Source organism: Cupressus sempervirens, chromosome 3, assembly GCF_028749045.1.
Source record: "Cupressus sempervirens isolate cs-2001-9-10 chromosome 3, ASM2874904v1, whole genome shotgun sequence".
NCBI lineage: Eukaryota > Viridiplantae > Streptophyta > Pinopsida > Cupressales > Cupressaceae > Cupressus > Cupressus sempervirens.
In genome coordinates this window covers 215,666,626-215,692,140 of record NC_143120.1, presented here as the reverse complement: position 1 = coordinate 215,692,140, position 25,515 = coordinate 215,666,626, and the positions used below count along the sequence as shown (strand labels likewise).

Here is a 25,515-nt window from a genome sequence, read left to right as displayed (position 1 = left end):
TGCCCTTTAGCACGTTTATGGTTTTCTTCTGCCCATTTGCTTATCCTAGTTTCTATCATGCTGCCAAAAAGTTTAGCAAAGAGGGGATTGATCATTATAGTCCTGTAGTTGGAGGGATTGTTAACATCACTACTCTTAAAAAGTGGTATTGCAAGGCTGATTGTCCAATCTTTCGGAAACCCTTCTTGGCAAATTTTGTTGAAAATTTCAGTGATGTGCGGTGAAAGTGCAATCTAGGATTGCATCATAATAACTGTTGTATTTTAAATGTAAACAAGGGTATGCCCTTGTGAATTAATGTAAGCACTATGTAAATGAGGAATTCCTCATCAAATCTGTATGTACTAATGTGCTAGACAAGAGTCACAAGCAATACCAGAGGTTATTCTTGCATCCATTCTTTTCTGCTGGTGCCCGCACTAAATAGAGGAATTGTAAAATTATTTGAATATTACTACAAGGCTTTTCCTTTTACCTATCAAAAAATAAATTACCTATTCAATTTGTTAAGGAAATGAATCTATGGTAGAGTTTAACTTCTGATTCAATGGTCTGATTTACTGTGACTATGAACTCTTACACAATCTTCTATTCAGCAATAGTACAGTGGCTGAAGGATGTAATGCTTCAAGATTATTCTGATCTCTTATTGTTGTGTTCAAACTATACAATGGATAATACTGATATTGTTGTTTGTTGCAGGTGTATCATATGCAGATCGTTAGAAATAATGAGTGTATTGAGATCTTTTTAGCGATCCACAAAACTCAATGTGTGTGTGTGTGTGTGTGTGTATTTGAATGGACAGTCTCGCATAGAGACATGACTCTACATGTCCCTCTAACACGTAGAGCCGTGCCTTTACATTAGGCGTCCCTTGGCAAAACATAATTAACAAATCTGTTACCATAATCATGATCGCTGATGGCATATTGAAGAAGCCCGATTTCCATTGCTGATGATAGCAATATGTTCACAAATCGTACATGATCCTTAGTCATGATTACAGTATGTGCAGATCGTATGTGATAGTTACACAATTTGATCGCTTTGCATCTTGGGTTGATCACTATCAAGATCAGATTGAACAATATGAATAATCATCTTATGCTGATATGCAAACATATGCATGTATGTGTGTGTGTGTGTGTGTGTGTGTGTGTGTGTGTGGATCAATATTTTGAGCGCCAACCAGTCATTTAAATATCCAATCGATGCTATACATTCAACACTCCCTCTTAGCGAGGGAGTGAATGATTATCTCACAAGATGGTGGTCTTAGACTCTTATCAATCTTATCAATAAGACACTTATCAACACAGATGTCTTAGAAGGATGCTAGTCATCTGATCTCCGACACATTTTAGGACAGTACTAAGTATAGTCTATCAGACAACAACTTTGATAGAATCATTATCTCTAGTCCATTCCAGGACTAATGTAGACTATCATGATTTTATTGTCATAGTTTCCGGCATAGTCCAGAATTAGTAATATGACAATAGAAAATCAACACAAGTCATATCATGATCTCCAGCTCATTCTAAGACAAAAAATCAATCATGATATCTTTGTTATCGCACGATCCAACACATTCCGGGACAACAATTTAATGAAGTCTATGATAACAAGTCAATCTATTGTTGAGATCGTCACATTACAATAAAGACCTAACATCTCATAAAATGAAAGATCATCATCTTTCCACAAATAAACACATGTGCATAATAGTAACTCTAATTTTAAGATAACACACACACACACACACACATATATATATATATCACAAAATAAACTAAGATTGTCAGTCTCAGGAGTTTACAGATACAATCAGAAAGTTACCATACCAAGTTTTTCTCTGAAGTAAATTTACTTTCACTTTAGCAAGAGGTTTGGTAAATATGTCGGCAAATTGTTCTTCAGTGCTGATATTTTCCAACTTGATGACACCTCTATCTACCATATCTCTGATGTAGTGAACATGTATCTCCATATGTTTGGATCTGTTGTGGAAGACTAGATTAACTGAGAGTTTGATGCAACTTTGATTATCACAATGAATGACTATAGGTTTTAAAGGCTTTCCAAATAGTCCAACCAGCAACTTCTTAACCACACTGCTTCTCTAACTGCCATGGATGTAGCTATGTACTTTGCTTCAATGGAACATAGAGCAACAGACAATTGCTTCTTGCTAAACCAGGATATCATTGCAGAACCAAGGCTAAAACAGCATCCTATAGTGCTCTTTCGATCAGTCAAACATCCGGCCCAATCAGAATCTGAATATCCATGAAGTTGTAACTCAACTCTTTCATATTTCAGTCTAAGTCCAATAGTGCCTTGTAAGTACCTCAAGATTTGTTTTGCTGCCATGACGTGAATCTTCTTAGGTTCACACATACACTGACTTAGTGCATTTGTGGCATAACAAATATCTAGACGAGTGTTCACTAAGTACATTAATGATCCAATTATTTGTCTATAATATGTAGGATCAATGGCCTCAGACTCATGTGCCTCAATTTTGAGTTTATGGAGATTTGTTTGCAGTAGGTATGGATAGTGGTTTGTAGTCCATCACGCCAAATCTATTCAATATGTCAATGGTATATTTCCCTTGATTTAGGAAAATGTATTATCTCTTTTGCCTTACTTCTAATCCCAAGAAGTAGTGTAGAAGCCTTAAATCTTTCATTTCAAATTCAGCTATGAGGTCTTGCTTACAAATGATAATAAGATGGTCTTTACTTGTAATCGGAAGATCATCAACATAAAGAACTAATATTAACATATCTCCCTCTGATTTCTTGAAGTATATATTGGGATCTGCTTCATTTCTTGAGTACCCTAGTTCGGTAAGGTAGCTATCTATTCTTTCATACCAGGCCCTGGGTGCTTGTTTAAGACCATAAAGAGCTTTCTTCAATTTGCATACATGTGACTCTTTCTTGTGGATGACAAACCCTTCTGGCTGTTCCAAGTATACTTCTTCATTAATAACTCCATTCAGGAATGTCGTCTTTACATCCATTTGATGTACCTTCCAAACTTTGGATGCAGCTATTGCAAGTTAGTTCTAACAGATGTGTACAGAGCAACTGAAGCAAAAGTTTCATCATAATCGATCCCTTCCTTTTGTGAGAATCCTCTGGCCACAAATCTGGCTTTGTGTTTCTCAATACTGTCATCAAGTGCCTGCTTGATTTTGAATAGCCATCTTGAGGAGACAACATATTTGTCTTTGGGTCTTGGCACAATATCCCAAACATTGTTTTTTATAATAGATTGATATTCCTCAATCATGGCATCTTTTCGAGCTTGAGATTTTAGAGCTTCTTCAACATCAGAAGGTTCAAACTTAGTGGATTCATTTATGTGGGTAACATAACATAAATGATTTCTTGTCCTCTTAGTTTCTCTAAGCACTTCATCAGGTACCACATTGTTTTTTTCAAACATTTTTCTTTCCCGTAAGGGTCTTTTCTTGTTAAGTGGATTTGAATTTTCTTCAGGATTAGATGTAGTGAGTCCATTATCTTCTATTTCACTCTCCCTCTCAATCATGGAACTTTCATCATTTTCAGGAATGGAATCATCATTAGGTTCTTCTATATCTTTAGAACTTTTGAATGCAGCATCTTCATCAAACTTGACAACTCTACTGAACTCAATTGTTCTTGTTCCTAGCAAATATACTTTATAGGATTTAGAAGAATCACTATAGCCAACAATTGTGCCTTTCTTCCCTAATGGCTCTAGTTTAGTTACTTTTCTCCTTAGGAATGTGATGCAGGAGCACCTAGCCATCATATAATTAAAAGAGATCATAATTGATTCTTCAATGATTTATGTTCATTCATATATGTTTCAATGTCATTCTATGTAATAATGTTTCAATGTCATTCTATGTAATAGAATCCAATTGAAAAGAAAAGTTGTAACAAAAATGTAATATTGTCCACATTGTCATAGTTAAGGTCCCAATTGGTTTAATATGTCAAAAGTTGTAAAATGACCCTTGAAATGATAATAACCATGTAAAAGGTTATTAAATGGTCATTTCAACATGTCTTTAATGTTTATGCAAAGTCATGTCATCACATTTCTCGAAAGTCTCAAAAGCTTTCAAGAAGGTGAAGAGTTGCAAAAAATGCAACAATATAAAATTGTATTAAAGTTGTAAAATGAAGTCCAATGGTCATGAGTGGTATTTGTTAAGTCTAAAATGGCCAAGAAACTATAAAATTCATTGTAAGGTCGAACAGAATTATAATGGAAGGAATTAGTAACATTTGAAGCAAATTTAGAATGATTCTAACTTGTTATTTTGATTGGCTTTTTAGTTCTCTTGTTGTTTTCGGGCTCTGTACATCCATGTACAGCATGAAAACGATGTATTATTGATATGGTAGAGTAGGAAAATGAATAATCCTTCCATTGTTTTTTCTTTGAGTTTATTTCACGCAGATTTGAGAAAGTTATGAGCATTTTGTGGATGATAGGTTTTTCAGATTTTCAAATTACAGTCATATTGAAGCAATGTGTACGAATGTTTAATTGTTGTTTCAAAGGATGAAACTTATATTTTTGGAAAGAGGAATGAATCAGGTTTCTAATGAAATTTATTTTGTACATTTTTGTTAAGTTATGACTGTTTTAGTGAAAACTAGTTTTTAACCATCTTCAACAAAGTCTCAAAAAATGGGTCTCGGTGTAGAGACCATAACTTTGGATTCTACTGTCGGATCTTTCTCAGTTTTGGATATATTGTTGGAAACCTAATTGTGCATAATGCACACAATTAGATAGAAGAAATAATATGTGGTTAAAAAGTTATGAATCTATGTATGCAGGCCTATCTCAAAGGGCAGAATTGAAGTCTACGTTTTCAATATTGATTTGTTATTTGATAATGGTGATTTGATGGATGATTGTATTGGGAAATATGTATTGATTCCTCTAGAATGTTGAATAAATTGTATTTAAGATGGAAATACATTAAATATTTGAGGGTTCTCGAAGGGTTATTATATGATACTTGCATCAAAATGTGGATATATATTGGACAACCAAATATTCGAAGATGACTTAGATCGGGTTTGTTTCCTGAGAAAACTTCTTCAGGAGTTATGTTTTCTAGAATTGCATGAGGACATCTGTTTTAAATATATACAGCAGTATTAGATGCTTCAACCCAGAATGATGTATGTAGATTTTGATCGTGCATCATTGCTTTAGTTGCTTCAATGATTATTTTTTTTTTTTCTACTACTCCATTCTATTGAGGATTATACGGTACAGTATACTCCCTCTTAATCCCAATAGATATACATAAATCTTTAAAGTTCTTGGAGATATATTCTCCTCCATTATCAAATCTAAAAATTTTGATCTTCTTCCCAATTTGGTTATCAACTAAAGCTTTGAATTCTTTAAATTTGAGTAGGACCTCATTTGATTCTTTTAATTTAAGGAAATTTATCCAGGTTTTCCTAGAATAGTCATCTACAAAGATGATATAGCATGAAAGTCCTACTAGTGAAGGTACTGACATGGGTCCATATAGATCAATATGAATGAGTTCAAGAATGCTCTTAGATTTATGTTCATTGGAATGGAAAGGAGTTTTAGAGTTCTTTCCTAATGCACATCCTTTACATATTCCTCCATGTTCAGGTTTAAGGTTGGGTAGACCTTTTACAATTTTCTCTGTAGAGGGTAATGCTCTAAAGTTTAAATGTCTTAGTCTCCTATGCCAAATCTCATTAGTCTTTCCAGTTTCATGATTTAGTGCTAGATTTGTGGAATTACAAAGTTTGTATAAACTTCCTTCTCTAACTCTAATAGAAATAGAATTTTTAATGTTTGAATTTATCGTCTAGCACAAAACTTTATCTTCTTGAAAAGCAATTCAATATCCTTGATCTACTAGACCGGATATAGAAATAAGGTTTATTTTGATTCCAGGAACAAAGAGGACATCTTTTAAGGGCAAGTTACCTCTAGTACTTAGTTGTACTGAACATGTCCCAATTCCTTTCACAAGGTAAGTGGAGTTGTCACCTATTGTCACTTCTTAAATTGAATATTCTTTCGAGAGTCTCAAATTTATCTCTAAATCCAGTTATATGTTTGGAAGCTCCACTGTCAACTATCCAAGTGTTTTTATTGGTGTTTATCTCACTAGATAAGGCAAGGTAGAATAATGAGTATTTTTCATTCTTGTCTTCTGCTTCCTTGACTTTGGCCATGTTGATAGGATTTTTTTTCCTTTTTGGACAATAAATGTGAGTATGTCCAAATTTGTTGCATTTATAACATTGAACTTTTGACAGGTCTCCTTTCTTACAGGTTTTCTTTCCTCTCTTCCTTTTGAATTTTCCCTTTTCATTGCTTGATTTTATATGTAATGCTTGAATCTCCTCCTCTTTGTTAGAGATGATACCTCTTGAGATCAATCGAGCCTCTTCTTGGGTACATACATTTTTGAGTTGATCAAATTTGGTTATATACGGACGACTGATGCATTGAATAAATGATTCCCATGATATTGGTAATCCTCTAAGAGCTATTAGGGATAATTCGACATTTTCAACATTGTTTCCAAAGGTAGAGAGTTGATCTCTTAATTCAGAGATTTTGGAGAGGTAGGATGTGATTGTATCTCCTTTGTCCATCTTGATGTTTAGGAATTGTTAATTTAAAGTAAGCAATCTACTTGTATTGTTTATCTCAAATGTTTCTTGAATAGTTTTGAACACATCATAAGCAGTTGTAAGTTTTTCTATTGATGGAAAAATATGATCTTTAACTCTATCAATGATAATTTTATTGGCCTTATTATTCTGTCTTTTCCAAGTTATCAATTCTAATTCATCTTTAGGTAATTCCTTGTTTTCCTCTATAAATGACTCCAATTCAAGTTCTTGAAGTATCATTGTGATTCAAATTTTCCATGAAACAAAGTTAGAGGCACCTTCCAGTGTATCCTCAACTCTTATATTGTTTACCATGGTTGTTATAGAAAAGAAAAAAAAAATCAGTGATATTGAATCAGCAACAGTCGATTAAAGCTTGTTCTACCCCAGCCAAGCTCTGATACCATGTTAAGGAAATGAATCTATGGTGAAGTCTAACTCCTGATTCAATGGTCTGATTTACTGTGAATATGAACTCTTACACAATCTTCTATTCAGCAATAGCACAGTGGCTGAAGGATGTAATGCTTCAACATTATTCTGATCTATTACTCTTGTTTTCAAACTATACAATGGATAATACTGATATTGTTCTTGTTTGTTGCAGGTGTATCATATGCAGATCGCTAGAAATAATATGAGTGTATTGATATGTTTCTAGCAATCCACAAAACTCAATATTTGTGTGTGTGTGTGTGTGTTTGAATGGACAGTCTCATGTAGAGAGATTGGACACATAGAGCCATGCCTTACATGAGGTGTACCTTTGCAAAACATAATTAAGAAATCTGTTACCATAATCATGATCACTGATGGCATATTGAAGGAGCCTGATTTCCATTGCCGATGATAGCAATATATTCACAGATCCTACACGATCCTTAGTCATGATTACAGTGTGTGCAGATCGTATGTTATAATTACACAATTTGATCGCTTTGCATCTTGGGTCGATCACTATCAAGATCAGATTGAACCATCTGAATAATCATCTTATGCTGATATGCAAACATATCTGTGTGTGTGTGTGCACGCGCGCGTCGATATTCTGAGCACTAGCCAGTCATTTAAATATCTGACTGATGCTATACATTCAACACAATCTAATGGCATTTTGGCAAATTAACAACATTACCTATAAAGATACAATCCAATATCCCAAGGCCTCAATATAAAGACAAATGTAATCTAAGAAACCATAAATGGTTTTCAATCTAATGGACTCAAACCATAAGTCAACAAGTCAACATGGAAAAAGAAATTGTGACATTTTTGAGAGTTGCAAGCATATTTCTTGAAGTTTGAAGAACTTTCTCACAAGTTTGATTGTCCAGCTTCAATAAAGGGCACAACTAACCAGCTAATGGACAAAATAGTGACCACCCAAGTCCAAAAAATACACTTAGTACAGATTATTATAAATGCTTTCTTACAATTACATTATCATAGATGTATCCTAGACATCTTTCAAAATCAAAAATTGTCATAGATTCCCTTCCCGTTCATCCCAAGTGTCTAATGATGCCTTACAATGCTTTCTCCAACATTATTCCTCTTACACAAGTATTTCAAATCATGGAGAGATTAACAATTGATTAATAAACACAACATAAACTTGTACAGGCATCCAAGTTGGCCCTCTCCATTATCATATAAGATGTAATATCAATTAAGAAAGTATTCAATAATTGTACTCCAATAGTCTAGATAATTGCAAGGTGAATATAATACTATTCCTAACACCTACTACTATTTTATCAAATGATAAATGGTTGTAGGTATTATCATCCATGGAAATGAAAGTACATAAATAGTACATTTTCTTAAATTGTTTTCAAAATCTCTGATATTAAAATATTGAATGGTGTAAAGTACAATCATACAAAATCTAATAGAGGAGTCTCGATAATGATACAATTTCCACTCAAGATAGAACCTAAAGCTGAATACATATTAAGATTCATTGTCTATATTAAAAAATGACATACAGTAGTATGACTTTCAATAAATTTCATTTTCTTTAACTACATTGCTTACATAAATGAAAAATTTTTATCTACATTTAGGCAACATGGACATCCATCCAAGGACCATACCTAGTGGGGTGTTTCTTATTGTTAGGTTATTAAGTAGTTAGACGGTTGGCCTATCCAAGGGAGTTACACGGTTGTGATGGTTCGCCTCGCGACCCCTTGTACACTTTATGTATGCATCATTTCCTTATTTGAGACATGTTGGTATGGAGTACATTGGTGTACGTGATCAATGAATAAATATATATCTCTCCTTACATTTCAATTTGAGTACTTTACTTTTTGTATGCAGTTAGTCTTTGTTACCCCACAAGGTTAAACATTTGGCATCGTTGCCGTTTCAAATCTAGGGAAAGCGACACGACCAATGGCATACCACAAATAGAGTAAATGGGAATACCTCTGGAGGAGAGCATGAGTGAACAAAAACTGAATTCCTGAGTTATTCGAGGGGGAGCACAAACTAACGGAGAACTTCCACATTTTGTTCCGCTTGAGTATTGAAATCTTTGTCCAGAGAGAAGCCGTATGGAAAGAAGTTCTAGAGGACATTGCCTGGGACTCACTGAACGTGATCCCCACCGCCAACCAACTGTTGCATTAGTTTCCTAGACTGTTTGCAAAAGCCTTTCTGGCGCAAAGACGGCAATGCGAGGAGATCGAGCGGGAGCAGCGAAGGCAGCAAACCCTTCGGAACTTCTAGGAACACAATTGTCGGGCAGCAAAAGAGCATGATGAAAATAGCCGAAGTCCCACCCATGAGTCCTAGGCCATGGGAATGTGACTAAAGTGAGTGAAAAAGAGCACTAACCTCTGTAATTGTCGCATAGACGACCATAATGATGTACGGAGACTAACATAAATAAAAGTGTTCTTGTTAACTATGAGAATTGTACCGCTAATATTGTACACCAATGTGTACAATAGAGCAATGAATTTGGAAAGTGAAAGCAAAACTTTAAAGAAGAAAAAGAAAAGCAAGTCATCATCCAAGAGCGACGAATCATCAGATGAGGATAGTAGCAGTGAGGATGAATCTAATAAAAAGGTACAAGCATTACAAAAGGATATGGAACACATGATGAAAGAGTTTAAAACAATGGAAGGAGGCACAAGGGAAATGTGGTGCATGGAATGCAAAGAGAACAGACACACAAAAGGAGCGTGTCCCAAAAAGTAACTATGTGACATCTACCAGGTGATGGGTCATTCCATGAAGGAATGCCCGTATAACTTAAAGACAAGAGGACCACAAGTCCTTTTCACTCAGAAACAACCATCTACCTCTGGGGCTGCCAACCAGAAAACAAACAATGCATCATCTGGCGGGTTTCGAAATAACTAGCGAGGAGGAAGAGGAGGTAACGAAAATAGAAGCCAGATACAATATGATTCGAAGGGCTGGTCGATGATTCAATTGATAAGTAGGAGATAATTTCCACAGCAAGTCAAATTGTGATATTGCTATCAAGATTTAACTATGTGATTTTGAGTCAAACTCATTGACCCATGTTTCATAAGTAGTAATTCAACATGAATCCATCTCTCATGAGAATAAATGGAACACTTAGCACTCATTGGATCTAGGTGATGCTCACAGGGGTGAGGCACCAAGACTTCCCGGGAGGTCGCCCATCCCAGTACTACTCTAGCCTCAGCGCGCTTAACTATAGAGTTTCCTCCATGGTTAAACCCAAAGCTTGCAACCCCATTTGCAAAACCTTCACCAAGTGTTGTGCCTAATGATTCAGTGTTAGGCATGCAACCAGTGGGGCCACTTCACCCAAGTCTGCGACAAAAAGCAACACGCCATAGAAGTTGTGTCGATGGTGTCGTCTTGGAGATCACGAAGAAGCCAATTGCCCGAAGCCTCAGGTGAACTTACTCAATATTGAGGAAGAAGTCTTGGTAGTCACTCGTAACCAAACAAAATAAGCCATGTACCCTGACCCCATATAGAGAAACAAAGAGTACAGGAGGCAAAAAAAGAAATAGAGAAGAAGTTAATAAAAATGGAGGATACGCCTATGGCTACGAGTACCTCTGGACGAACAGAGACTGAGAATAACATAATAGGGTGGATATTGCAGATGGAGGTTCCAATTAAAGTAGAAGGCCTCCTCCACACCATACCATGATTGAAGACGACATTACTAAACACCTGCACCGCACAACCAAGCGCCAACACCATACAACCAATTGTTTCAAGAGGATCAGTGGTAGACCCTATGCTACTTGCATTGAACAGAGGACGGTACCCCGCGGTAGTGGAGATGGGTATCCTCGGGACAATCCTCACCGATACCATAGTTGATGGTGGGTCGGGGGAAAATGTGCTTCCGAAGGAGACATGAAAAAAACATACCCTGTGCCTCACCACCTTCAACTTACTCAATGCAGACCAGCAGGGAATCAAACCTCTGAGAACATTGATGGCTCAACCAGTCACCATTAGAACCCGGTCATTCGTACTAGATTTTGTCATGATTTCATTGAAGAAGAAGAGATATGATGCCATTCTTGGAAGGGGATAGCTAGTAACAGCAAGGGAAAACCACAATTAGAAGAGAAATACACTTCCATTGGAGAGCAGTGGAAGGAAGTTTATTATTGACCTCCGGACATAAATGGTAAGTGAGGAGATGGCGTCAAAATCTAAGTTCGACGGAGAATTTAGGGGAAGGGACGAGGGACAAGATCGGATGGAGCCTAATGACAAAGGCGTACTGGAATTTGAAAGGTTCGGAAGATAACTGCTTGAATGGCCTTTTCCATTGGCAAATGGAGAATTACGAGTTATTTCCGAGCAGCAACATGCTAGGAGTGGAAGGAATGGATGCAGAAGAGGAGGTTTTTTCACTAGAATTTGGAGAGTAAAAAGAAGGAGAAGCCCGAGTGAATGAAAGCCCTACTCACAACTTCGATGCAGGGAAACCAATCAAAAACGAAGAACCATCTGTAAGTGTCACAAACCTCAGGAATGAAAAGAGTTCGCACAACATCGTGGTTGGCGATGATTGGAATCCTATGTTGAAGGCGACAACATTCAAAATCTTCATGGAGTACAAAGATGTGTTTGCTTGGAGTTACAAGGACCTAAAGGGTGTACCACCAGAGTTGTGTACACCGAATACCCCTAGTATCTGGCGTGGTACCCATGCGGAAGAGACCGTACAGAATGAACAAGAATTACGCAACTAGGGTTGACAAAGAGATCCAATGCATGTTGGAGGCAAGAATCATATTTCGAGTTGAAACAAGTGACCTATTGTGATATCATTGAAAAAGGAGGCAAATCAGATCAGGATCTATGTTGATTTTCGTTGCTTGAATGTTGTCACTATAAAAGACCCCTTCCCTATCTCCTTCACAGATATAATCCTAGAAGAAGTTATCGGGCATTAAATGTACTCATTTATGGACAGGTTTTCTAGTTATAACCAGATATTGATAGCGGAGGAGGATAAGCTAAAGACCACTTTCGTGGTAGAAGTTGGCGTATATGCATATAATCGGATGCCCTTGGAGTTGTGCAATGCACCATGGACCTTCCAAAGAATAATCCTCCATATCTTTGATAAAATGTCTGTAGGAATTTTTTGTGTATTCTTGGATGATTGGTCTATCTTTAGTGAACAAGACACGCATTTGGCAACACTCAGGGAATGCATGGAAAGGTGTCATCGAGCCAGGCTGGTGCTAAACCCGAAGAAATGCAAATTCATGGTACCCCAGGGTAAGCTGTTGAGGCACATTGTATGTAAGACGGGCTCAAAATTGATCTTGACAAGATACGCGTGATTGTGGAGATGGAAGTGTCAACCGATGTCAGTAGAGTCAAATCATTCAGGGCATATTGGATATTACAGGAGGTTCATTAAGAACTTTTCTCAAGTAACATGACCGCTCGACAGGCTGACAAGAAAAGGGGAACCCTATGTTTGGGGTAAGAAGCAAGAAAGCTCCTTTAAGGAACTAAAGGCAAGATTGCTAGGGGCACTAATTCTGGCATACCCGAATTGGGATAAAGAGTTTCACATGCACGTAGATGCATCTAACTTTGCAATTGGCGCAACACTTGCATAAACGGGTGATCATGGCCTCAATCATCCTATCTACTTTGCTAGCAGATTGTTGTCAAAAGCGGAGAAGACCTACAACACGACGGAGCGGGAGGTTCTAGGAATGGTGTATGTTGTACAAAAGTTCACACTCTATCTTTTGGCAACATCCTTCACATTTTGCGTAGACCACTAGGCATTGATGTACTTAGTAGAAAAACCCATCATTTAGGGGACAGTGAGTAGATGGTTGTTGCTACTCCAAGAGTTTACATTCACCATGGTGATGCGACCGGGGAAGAGCCACATTATAACCAATCAACATCTCGGATCAGGTCGGGGGAGCCGTCAAAAGGAGTTGATGATAACTTCCTAAATGCACATTTATTTCGTATAGCCATCCTTTCGGAGTTGTATAAAAGCATCGGCGAATATTTATCCACTTCACAATTCTGGAGGGAGATGCCATCAGGCGAATGACAGAAGTTGGCATTAAGGAGCATAATGTTTTCCCTCATCAATGGTCTGTTGTATAAAATGGGGCCAAACCAAGTATTGAGAAGATGTGTCATGGAGGAAGAAGTACAAAGCGTCCTTCGAGAAGCCCATGAAGGCCCAGCAGGAGGGCATATGGGACCGAACACGACGGCAAGGAAAGTGCTTCTGGCAAGGCTATGGTGTCTTGTGCTATACAATGATGCCAGAGAGTGGGTGGTTAGCTATGACATTTGTCAATGCACGGGTAAACCCTTGAAATGGGATTTTATGTCACTCAATCCATCACATGCACGTGAGTTGTTCGAACGATGGGGTTTAGATTTCGTGCGACCCTTGAAGCCAAGTCAAGCTCACAAATGCCACTACATCATGGTAGCAGTAGAGTATCTCACAAAATGGGTGGAGGCACAAGCGTTGCATGACAACTCAGCAATAAGTATAGCGAAATTCATTTATGAGCAAATAATCACACGTTATGGCATCCCTATCCAGTTGACCAATGACAAGGAAGGTCACTTCGTCAATCATGTGATCCGATTGCTCACGATAGAGTTCAAAAAATTTCACTACCTGTCAAGCCCTTACTATTGAAGAGCCAATGGCCAGGCGGAAGCAACAAACAGAATTTTAGTGTCCGTCATTTATAAGTCATGCGAGGTGGAGCAAGCCGAATGGGAAGAGAAGCTACCATCAACACTTTGGGCATATAGCACAACCTACAAAGTCACAACAGGGCAATCACCCTTCCAACTCATGTTTAGGCAAGAAGTGGTCAAGCCGGCAGAATTTATGATCCCAAGCCTCTGGATAGCAATTGACAATAGACTTGGCGATATGGAAAGTCTTAGCAAGAGATTGTATAGGCTGAACAACCTAAACGAATGATGGCTAATGGCGTAATGGGCAACTAAGGTAGCACAAACTTGTCGTAAAGCATGGCACAATAAACATTTAAAGTGGACAAGGTTTTAGCTAGGACAGCTGATGCTAAGGTACAATGGGCGAGATGAGATCAAACACGGAAAGTTCAAGGTAAAATGGCTAGGACCCTACAAAATACGGGTAGTGGGCAACAAGAAAGCCATTAAGTTATGGACTCTCAATGGACAGGAGATAGCAGACTTAGTGAATGGCTCGAAACTAAAAATCTATCACCAACGGTATGAAGGATGGAGCGACCCACCAAGTGAACTAGCTAGGCCAGAAAATTAAAATAATAATTTATTTTTTTTAAAAAGCGAAAATTGAAACAAGCCCACGGACACATCCCACAGAGATGCCATGTCTCATGGATGTGTTACCGCGGACAAACCATGTCCCACGGACATACCATGTCACGCGGACATGCCATATCACATGGACATGCTCCACAAAACCCAACACATCTCGCAGCCAAATTATAACTCCGGTGGACACACCATGGTCGTGGACACATCACAACCCAACAAAGACACCACAACTTCCGCAGATACCTTGCAAACCCCACGGGACATCAAACAACATAAACACCACGACCAAGTTCCATAATTTTCACCAATCGAAGGGTAAGTAGCGGAAGCTGCAGTGAACAAGAGAAAATCACAAAGAGGGGGACACCATAAAAGCTGCAAACAAGGTTGCGGAGCGGAAGAGAGAGGGAGAAAACATAGAGCCCCGCAGACGAAAAGAAGAAGTCTGTAGCAGAACTAGCGCAGTACGTCGTCAAGGGATACATAGCACAAGATCGTTAGTTGTTCGCGGAGAAGTAGCAATTGCGGATAGGCCACGAAAGAGGCACGAATCCATTCTCCGAGGGAAGAGAAACCAAACATCAAGCAAGAAGATTGTGAGCACTGCATCCAAATGACAAGGAGACATGATCCAACCCTAACCTTTTTTTTACAACACAACAAAAGAAGAAACAGTTAAGATATGCAATCAATAGGCAAGAGGCGGTAGTGGAAGGACCAATTTAAAGTAGACAGTCCCAACATGGACAAGAATGCACGAGCCTCGGCTTTAGGCATTCGTGTTACAAGCCAAGGAGCCACCTCCAGTAGTAAAGAACGAAGTTTGTCCCAAGGTGCAACAAGCATCCCAAAAGGAAGGCATTTCCCATCACACAGTTCAATTTGAGAGTCTGAGCGGCCTCGAATGCCGCCAATGGTGGCAAGAGACCCCGAAAATAGACCTCATCAAACAAATACTAGTGCGCGCGCAAGTGCATTGGGCCATCTAGATGCCAGTGTTTTCCATCAAGCTTTTTAAGCAATTATTGAGAACCATGATTGAATCATATGACAAACATAGTAAGGGGAGCTCATTCGAATACAAAAAACACCCTATCACTCTTTCGTTCAAAGCTCGCAATTTTACTAGAGTTTTTGGTATCCGAGGGTAGGGAGGCTGCAAGGTAGCAATTATGAATCACAAACTTCCCTAGGACCGGAAGGAATATTGGGTTAAGCTAGAGGGTCGAGAACTTCCAACTGACGAATTTGATTCAGTCATAAAAGGCACCAAGAGTAGAGGGCTGAGACGTGACTTTGTCAGGGAAGGGCCTTGGCGGTGTATCACGGATGTCATGAAAAGTCACCTAACAAGGGCAAGTAGGGCTTCCGATATTGCCTTACTGTAGATTGTTTTCATGAAAGAAATCATGAATAGGGTGGTGTATGATTGGGCATTGATCAAATGGAGGAGTTTATGTTGCAGCACCGCACTTTTTACATGCCCTACTACACTATCGAAGTATTTTTAAAGGCTGCACTTCATCAAATTCTTGCTGATATATTAGAGGTACCACCAAAAGACAAGTTGGTGCAGGGAGACACCTTGTCTTTTATTGGAGACACTTAGACACAGGTGGCATGATGGCTAGCTAGAAGAGGGTGATGCAAAAATTGAGCACCAGTGACACTGACAGTGGCCGAGAAGATACTTCGGAGAGTGATGAGACTGCTTCAGAAAGTGATAGTTCTCAAGCAGAGGACGAGGCAGACGTGACCCAAGCAATGTCTCTACCTAGGTCACTCTTCGCACCACCTTTATTACCTACGTTGGCACACCTGGTACCCACCACTTCCACTCCGTTCCACCATTTGGCCAAAGGAGACCGCCTATTGTTATGACACCACCCCCAACAATAGTTGAGACCACAGTAGTGGTAAATGAGCAAATGATAGGGGAAAGGGAAGTAGTCTTTCTAGAGATGACAGCAAAGAGTCAGATGACAAAAGCTGCCCTAGATCAGACTTCCCCAGATGCAGTGGTTGTAGTTCTAGCAGAAGGTGCAATGGAGATGCACTAGGAGACAGAGGCAGATGAGAGCCGAACACCAAAGCCTCAAGTCAAATTAGAGGTAATTGGCATGGAGGTTGTCGTCACCATTGCTTCTACCTTGTTGGTTGAACTAGTGAGCATGGGCAAACCAGAGGCTGAGGAGGTCCAGGTGATGGATAGGGCGAGTATGTTCTTGCGATAGCAATTCCGACTCACCCCTGCAGACACTAGTCCATCCATCCAGTCCCCAAGATGGGAAGAGGTTTTGGCTAGGGTACCGGCAGCACCACAGGAGAAGGGAATTCCACTTTTTGAAGATGCATCAAAAGATGAGGGGGCTACACTGGAGGTGGAAGTGGCTGCCATAGGAGGAATGGAGATAGATATGGACCAGTTGGATGAGTAGGAGGATGCGGAGAGGTTCTCCTATGGGTCGGATGAAGAAAGATCCACAACATACATTAGGGCTCTGGAGAGTGTACTGGAAAGAGGTCGAGTACTTGGGCATAATGCCTTGACCAGAACGAGGGAATTGCACACCGCGAACGTGCCTTGAATAGTTCCGCTCCTGCTTTGAGGCAAGAGGCTAGCCAACAGTAGAGACACCAGAGATGCTGGCAGATTGGGCTACCGAACTTGAATTGGGACCAATCACAAGCACCATGGAGAGGCTTGCACATGAGATAGTAGCAGTGTATAAAGACGCTTACTATGCTTAGCGATGTGTGCAGGCAGACAGGGGTTGTAGTTGAGAGGTCCAAAGAGGTGGAGGCGAAGGCTCGAGAGGAGCTAGCCAACAGGCAGCTTGGATGGCAAAGCAAGCAGCACTCTTACAGGACAAGGAACAAATTGAATAGGGGCTAGCTGAGGCTAAAGCAGCTTATGCATAGAAGGAAGCACAGGCCATGGAGGCAGCACTTTTACTGAAGGAGACTATGGAGGTCAACACAAGGACACAGAAGGATTTGCACATCCACACGGATCATGTCTACGAGTTGCATTGATTGTTGAACACTCTAGGGATGCAACCTCCTCTTTTGTCTCTATTTTTCTTGATGTATTTAGATAGTTGTCTTCTATTTTATCAATTGCAAGTCGCCTGGAGACGACTTTTCTTTTGGGGGGGATGATATTGTCAGGTTATTGGGTAGTTAGATGGTTGGCCTATTCGAGGGGGTTACACAGTCGCAATAGTTCGCCTTGCGACCTGTAGGACACTATATGTATGCATCATTTCCTTATTTGAGACATGTTCGTATGGAGTACATTGGTGTATGATGATCAATGAATGAAGATATTATCTCTCCTTACATTTCATGTTGAGTACTTCACTTTTTGTACGCAATTAGTCTTTGTTACCCCACAAGGGTAAACACTTGTATCTACATGCCTTTCCATTCTTCATCCCATAAGACTGAGTAGCCATTATTTTAGAGTCAAAGAGAAGGTCAGAAGAGGATTCTTAATTGTCCTGTTCAAGGCCAATAGTGGAATTTTGGCCTTATTGGCCTCAGTGGCAGGCAATCTAGATGGCAATCCTTATGATCCCTCTTCCTTACACCATCTTAATCCTATAATACTGGGGGTTTACAAACAGATTATAGTCATATGCATTTCTATCCAATCACACATAACTAGTTATAAAACTAATTCATTATCAAATAATATATAGGCAGAGATAATACCACAAGAGCTGATATAAGATTACTATATGTTGTGACAATCTGAAACAAGAGGAGAATATATATGCCCGCATTGGGTATACCTTTGATTGTCTTTGCTCAGAGAATTATGTATTGCTGATGAATAATTCCGATGGTGTTCCTTTATGTGGTTGTATAAATTATCCTCTAGTTAAAATGCCTCTGACATTTTCTGCTGTTCATATTTCTTCCTTATTTCTTTCTTCCATGCCTCTTACTCATTTAATGGTGAGATATGCATATTCATGGAGAGGATGTATGGTCAGAACCCCCAACTAGAGTCAACATCTCTTCCGAAGAGTCATGTCTTTTCTCCTAACTAATCACTATCCATTTGTTAATGCAAATAGTCACATTAATATTTCTTAAGACCATCAAGTCTCTTAAACATCTTAATTCCATCAGTTTGTAAGTCATTACATCCCAATCATATATCATTGGTTGTATCATCAGGGGCTCATGACATAACTAGTTTTCCTAAACTAAGGTCTTTTCACTGAGTACTTCTCTTCTGTAACTGATTGTAGTCTGTGGTCTCATGAACAAACATTGGTAACCCAATTACAATAGCATATTTTCTTTCATAATTTCTACTGTTGGCAACCTTGCCAAGGGAATAACAGTAATAGTGACACAAACTTATCAATACCGGCATGTATGATAATTAAATGCGCTGATCCACTAAGCTATGGCACAAAGAAAACCTTCTTTATCAGTTTCAAAGGTGAATTGTAAAGAAATAAACATTCATGTTTCAAAAGGAATAATGTTGGACAAAAGTATGCCTCTTGTGCTTGCAAAGTAATGTAGCATAATTCTATATTTCCCTGTACTGTTGTGCATAGTGCTCTAATCATGACAAAAATAAATAAACAAATAGATAAAAAATAACAAAGATCTCGACTTACCTCCATAAGTTCTGCCTTTGCAGCATCAACACCTGCAACATCCTCAAACCTTACCATTTGCTTGCTTGAACGGCGCTTTTTTGCAGATGAGGAGTTGGGAGAAATCTGCCTAAGTAATATCCATATCATAGGAGTTAAAGGTATCCAAAGGGACATTACCGTGATCAAAACAGTCCTTAAATATGCACTTAATGGTTGGGGAGCAGAGCTATATATGGTTCCATGCTCTCTCATTAGACTCAGAAGATAGCCCTCATCATGTTCTACTCTTCTTGTAGAGTATTGCCATGTTCGATTTTTCATTTGGGTGAGTTTGGAGGAAAGACTACTACTTTTTCTATTTTGCTCCTCTAACAAGACCCTGTTGGTTTCTCCAGCTAGATTCCCACCATCTTGTGCTGCATGAGTTTCTAGGACATTTCTGGCATCTTCTAACTTAGTCTCATTCACCGCAGTCATGTTTATTTCAGTGTTATCTGCTGATTTTTCTATAGATTGCAGCTTATCTTGAATAGGATTATGTGTATTAAAAAATATTCTGCGAGAACCTTCTTCAAACAAAACATTTGTTGCATTGCCAGCTTGCATACTCCTTACCAAGTCTGAATAAGGAACTATCTCAGAAGAAGGCACTGATGTGAGCTTAAAGCCCAAACAACAAAATCCAAGGGCAGTACCGACTGCAGTTGAAATGGCTACCTGTCTTGAATACTGCAGCAAAAAAGCCATCATAGCTTTTATAATAGCATGCAGTGAGTATTTCCTTATACTTTGTAATAACATTCGCGCTTTCCCCTGCAATATAAACAGCAATGATTCCTTTGGATGCTGATGCTTTTTTTTATTAGAAGGAAGATTCTCTTGGTTGGGAACAGATGAGTTACCCAAAGAATTGCCCTTACCACTGTGTTTCTCAAAATTACACCGAATATGTAGTTTGTATCGCAATTCAGTGACTTGAAGCTCCTTCCGGAGAGTTAAGGTCTTCAAAGCAAGACAAGTATGCTGTCTACTGTGTTCAAACAACCAAGAGCCTTCAAATGTCTTTGAACCCTGCAAGGCTAAAGCTTTAACCACCCTGACTTTTAGCAGAGAAGATAATAAAGAATTTTTGATGTATGAATTCTTCCTTATCTGCTTGCATTTTAATGAATTATCTTTTGGAGATGCTTCAAAACACACTGAAAAACCACTCCAATTTTTTTTATTGCTAGAAGGAACCAGGCAAGGAGTGGCTAGTGCTGGACACTGTGCCATCTGAAGAGCTCCTGTGCTAATCAGACACTTAGGAACATTTTCTACTCAGTTCAAAGGTAGTCATATCCTTTCAGATAGATGGTGCCCATGATCTATAAGAAACCACTCTTGGCTGATAACCCTGTTGTTGTTGTTGCTGTCAAGGTATATTTGAAGGATTCAAGTGCTAATAATGATCAATGGCAGATGTGGCACTTACAACCCCTGATATGGCAGTACGGAATAGGATAGTCTGAATCCACAAAACTACTTGCAACTTATCAAATACAATCTATACATATCAATTTGGGAGCTGTCATGAAATTCTGTGATCTATAAGATTGTTCAACCAGAATCTTCATTGGAAGCAAAAACACAAACTGATACTTTACTGAAGCTCCGACCATAAACTGCTACCTGCATAAAATACGATTGGTCTCACTACATCAAAAATTTATGTAATGGAAACATTATACAAATTTTGGTAGACAAATCGTTTCGGTCCAAATGAGTAAAAATTATGTGTATTGTAGGCACATTATGTAAAAAGACACAATTTCTATTGATACATGCATATCTTGGCAAAGCATCTTGACAGATGTAACATGTTTATGTACATACCAATAGATCGAGTTGTTAAAGCCCAATACAACCACTGGACTTATAGAAGACATAGGAGGCTATTAAACCATGTCAAGAGTTCGGAAGAAAGACGTTGGCAATTAGTCCAACAATGCCCCCTCAACGTCACCCAAGAGGATTTGAACTTGTGACCAAGCTCTGATACCACTTGTTAGAGTGGTAGCTCTTGTTGCACCAAAAGATCGACTTGTTAATGTCTGATACAACCACTACACTTCTAGAAGACACAAGAGGCTGTTAAACCATGTCACAAATCCCAAGGGGAGATGTTGGCAATTAGTCCAACACACTGTTTAGCAGAAGTTGACCAAAAGTTTATCTCGATAATTTTCACATCTCCTGAGCTCTCTTTCAATCCTGATGATGGATCACAGAGTGTGATCAATCAGAACGTTGATGCTAAAACACAATTGATACCAGAAGCCTAATGGATTGTAGAAATCTGATTACATTGATTGACCAAAAGTTTTTCAAAAATTTACAGAATGGAAAAAAAAGTCTTCAGAATTTTATGAAAAAGTAGCCACTTTGCAAAAGCTACTCATCCAAAAAAAACAGCAGTAATGAGCCATGGGTTGTTCACACAATTAGTTAAAATAACTGGAAAGAACAACCATACCCGACGAGCTTTGAAAAATGCCTTCTCTGTTCTAAAATTACTATACAATTGAACATTCTATACCTAAAATAAGTCAAATCATAAACACCCTGAACCCTAAACTAACTCAACTATTTAGTTGCAAGCTAGCATCTGCAAAGAACCTGTTACAAATTTGTCCAACCCTATATTTTCATTATTCCTAATCTATTGAGTACATCTTAAAATAGCTCCATAATTTAAGAGTGCCTATTCAGACGCTCCCAGGCTACAAATTTGAAAACTAAATTCGCCTTCCAAGCTTTTTTGGCTGTAAGTGAAAAGATATCTTGATTCTTAACAGTTTACTGAAAAGACGGATACTACATGAATACTCAATAGCTTTGTAAACACTAACCTGTACAACGCCTCGTCACTCGTGGATTGAACACGGCAAATAGGTTAATGTTTGAAACAGGGGATTGTTGCAAACCAACCTTTCTGCTTTGCTCTGCGTTGATAAGATTCGAGATTGGATTTTTACGAGGTGATAGTAGAGTGGATATTTGTAATCTATATTTTCTCCTGTGCTAGATCCTATTCCTTTGTACCGTATTTCCCAGAAGTATTGAGGTTTAGACACTGAGGATATTTAATGATGGTCCTCTTCACTCCTGCGAGCCTGGTTAATGATGGTCCTCTTCACTCCTGCGAGCCTGGTTATCTAAAGTTCGTGCTAACGTCAGCATCCCTCGGGCTTCTTGTTATACGGTAAGTAGATTTTTCCTTAATTTGGACCATATCTTTGAGAGTTGTTTGTTGTACTCTTGTTATATTTTTTTATTTAAAAAAAAGAAAAAGAAAATGTGATGTCAGGCATTTTCTTATCTAAATTTTTTATTTCTATCAATTATTTTGTATTAATCTTTGGTGCTGTTTTCAAAATTTGGACTATAGTTTTCCATCAACTATTTTGTATTAATCTTTAGTGCAATTTTCAAAAATTGCTCTTTACACTATGGTCTCATTAAAATTTCTTATTAAATGAATTTTATTTTCTACTATTTATTCCCATTTTGCACGAAGACTTTTCATTTTCTCTCAAGGAAATTTAAGTAAAAGATAAAGCTGTGACATTTGGCAAAGGCTAAATCTTCAATTTTTTTCCATTAAATGTTATGGTTGAAAGTGCCATAATCTATTAGGTTCAATTTAGTATTCCAATAATAAATTATTATTATTATTTTTTGGTCTTTTTTTAATAATTAGTAGCATTCATAATACTACTAATTACTAAATATTAAATATTTGTTATTAATTTTTTTGATTATTATTTAGATTTCAATAAATTTTATCTTTATTAAAATTTTACTATAAAATAATTGAAGATTCACTAATTTTCTTTTTTTTTAAAGTACACATTTCAAATGATAAATACTAACTATTTAATTCAATTCTTAATTTAAATAGTTTTACATAAATATATACACTTTTTAATGAAATTGATAACTCTCTCTCTCTCTCTCTCTCTCTCTCTCTCTCTCTCTCTCTCTCTCTCTCTCTCTCTCTCTCTCTCTCTCTCTCTCTCTATATATATATATATATATATATATATATATATATATATATATATATATATAATTCTTCTCGCTCTAGATTTATATTTATTTTTATTTTTACTTCCATTTCCAATCTATGCATTGCATGAGGCAGGACAAATACTTACATAACAAGTGCTACTGCTATGTAGTGGGCATGTATTTATCGTTATAGTTTTTATAGTGATTAGAAATTACAATATAAATAATAAATTTAACAAGACTTAATTTTAGTGCAAATTGAATAGCATTAAATTGAGGAATAGAATTGGTGTTGTCCATGTATTGTAGTATAGAAATTGTTGTAGTGCTTATGAATCGACCGCCTTGAACTTGGCTATTGTATGCCTGGATGGCCATGTAGTAGAGCTCTAGGGTTTTGAAGTGGTTAGGAACACATCCATTATTTGACCTGGTTGTATTAGCACTATGTAAGGCATTCACTGCCACAACTTTGAGTTTGTGATTTGCAATTTCGAAGAAAAATGCATGATTCATGTCAACATTCACCATCCTCATCAAATAGGTTTTGCATCTCTTAATCAAAACCCTTGACGTAGTTGCATTCAATGTTCTTTCAATCAATTTGAGGATGTTGTATTTTATTCAAACTGCTAAAATACCAAAAACTAACATAATGCTTTACTTGATTAAATCACTTTGAATAAATAAAAGAACAAAAATTTCATATTCCATTATAAAAATGAAGAGAATAGTGATGAGAAAATCTTAAAATGTTGAAATGAGACTATAGTCAAAGATCACACTATACAATGCATGATTATGATAATATGTGTCAGGTGACACCTTATCAATGATAAGGCTACTTGTGATCTACCTATGATACCTTATTCAATGGTTCATTATTGGTGTGATCAATCTTTCTTTACATATGTTAATATAGTATAGAATGTTATTCAATTATATTTAACAATTTATTACAAGGAAGAAAAATATGAGTAGTATATTGAAATTCATATTTGACAATTTATGTTTAAATGTGAAATTTTATTTTAAATATTATAGAAAATATTTAATATTTTCTAATGGTAAAATATTTTAGCAATTTTTATTAATGTTCATTTATGATATTATCATTAAAGTAAAATTAAAATAAATATCTCAAATCAAACAATATTATATCTAATAATAACACTATTAAAATAATAAATAAAGTTAGTATTACTGATACAATAAAAAAAATTGGCGAAAAAAGCAATCTTTCACAAAAATCGCTCTCAAGCATATCAAAAACCCCTCCACGATAAAAATGAAATATTCAGACATGGCAGCAAAACATCAATACCAGCCACAGAACTAGCTTGAAGGTAGGCGCACCCCTACATTCCAATCAGGAACAAATTCGATGTGTTAGCAGTTGGCGATCGGATGGAAAAATATGCACAAAATATGGCGAAAGAGATTAAAGCTTGGACAGCTAAAGAAAAGCCTAAAACTGGACTTCCTTCTCAATCAAGGATAAGAAATTTGAAATTAGCCAGACATCAACCTATTGAATTAGAAAGTTTCCAAGGGTTTCAACAAAAACCTAGAACACCCAAAAAAAATCTATGGGTTTTGAAACCCTAATTTGTCTTCATTTTGAATGCAATGTAGCCATTCAAAAATCACAAAATAGTAAGAACCAACAGGAATGGAAGACTGTCGTCAATAAAAAGAGAATGAGGCGAATGTATAAAAATTAGAATCCAGCGACAGATAAAAGGAACGAAGGCTTATACCAACGCCTTAAAGACCAAGAGGTATTTTTCTTCAAAACAAATTATCCTAGTAGAGCAGAACTAACATCTCCATGGAAACAAAGTAGGAATTCAATTTAGTCCCCCTAGATTTTTGAGCCAAACAACATACCTATTGGCCATATCTTGGTGCAAACTTGGGATCCTACAAATAAGCAAGAAGCCGATGATTCTAGGCAAAAAAATATGGAATCAATTCAGCAAGGAACCAAGGCAAGATCAAAATTAGTCTACATACCACCCCATTGAAAGATGAACAACATATCAATAAAGATGAGTGAAGGAAAAAACCCTAAAGCGAGAAACTTTGTGGAGGAGGACTATACAGACACCATAATCATTAGTAATACACATAGTGAAGCTAAATGAAAGGAATGTGCAGAAAAAGGTGTTTATGTTCATTGGAATGACCTAGATAAATACAGAGCCAATCTGGAAATGTATTTAGCAAAAATCTCCCAAGCATAGGTAAGTACTATACTATCCCATGATAAGCATTATTGGTTTTTTACAATGTCTAAATATAGAATCTAGGAA

General features: G+C 37.5%; 1 protein-coding gene across 3 annotated transcripts in view; it reads right to left on the bottom strand.

The window, feature by feature from the left end:
- Nucleotides 1-22,433, bottom strand: part of LOC149565587 (cell division protein ftsH) — a 75,652-nt gene extending 53,219 nt beyond the window's left edge. The window contains exons 1-3 of one of the 3 annotated variants that reach the window (XM_089819111.1): nucleotides 22,337-22,424; nucleotides 22,039-22,302; nucleotides 19,166-20,818 (exon numbers count right to left, since the gene is read on the bottom strand). In XM_089819111.1, the coding sequence (XP_089675237.1) occupies nucleotides 19,166-20,422 (1,257 nt within the window). In that variant the 5' untranslated portion in view covers nucleotides 20,423-20,818; nucleotides 22,039-22,302; nucleotides 22,337-22,424. Of the gene's footprint in view, nucleotides 1-19,165; nucleotides 20,819-22,038 lie in introns of all 3 variants that reach the window. The other 2 variants (XM_089819110.1, XM_089819112.1) reach the window with 2 other exon arrangements.
- Between the last annotated feature and the right edge of the window lie 3,082 nt (nucleotides 22,434-25,515).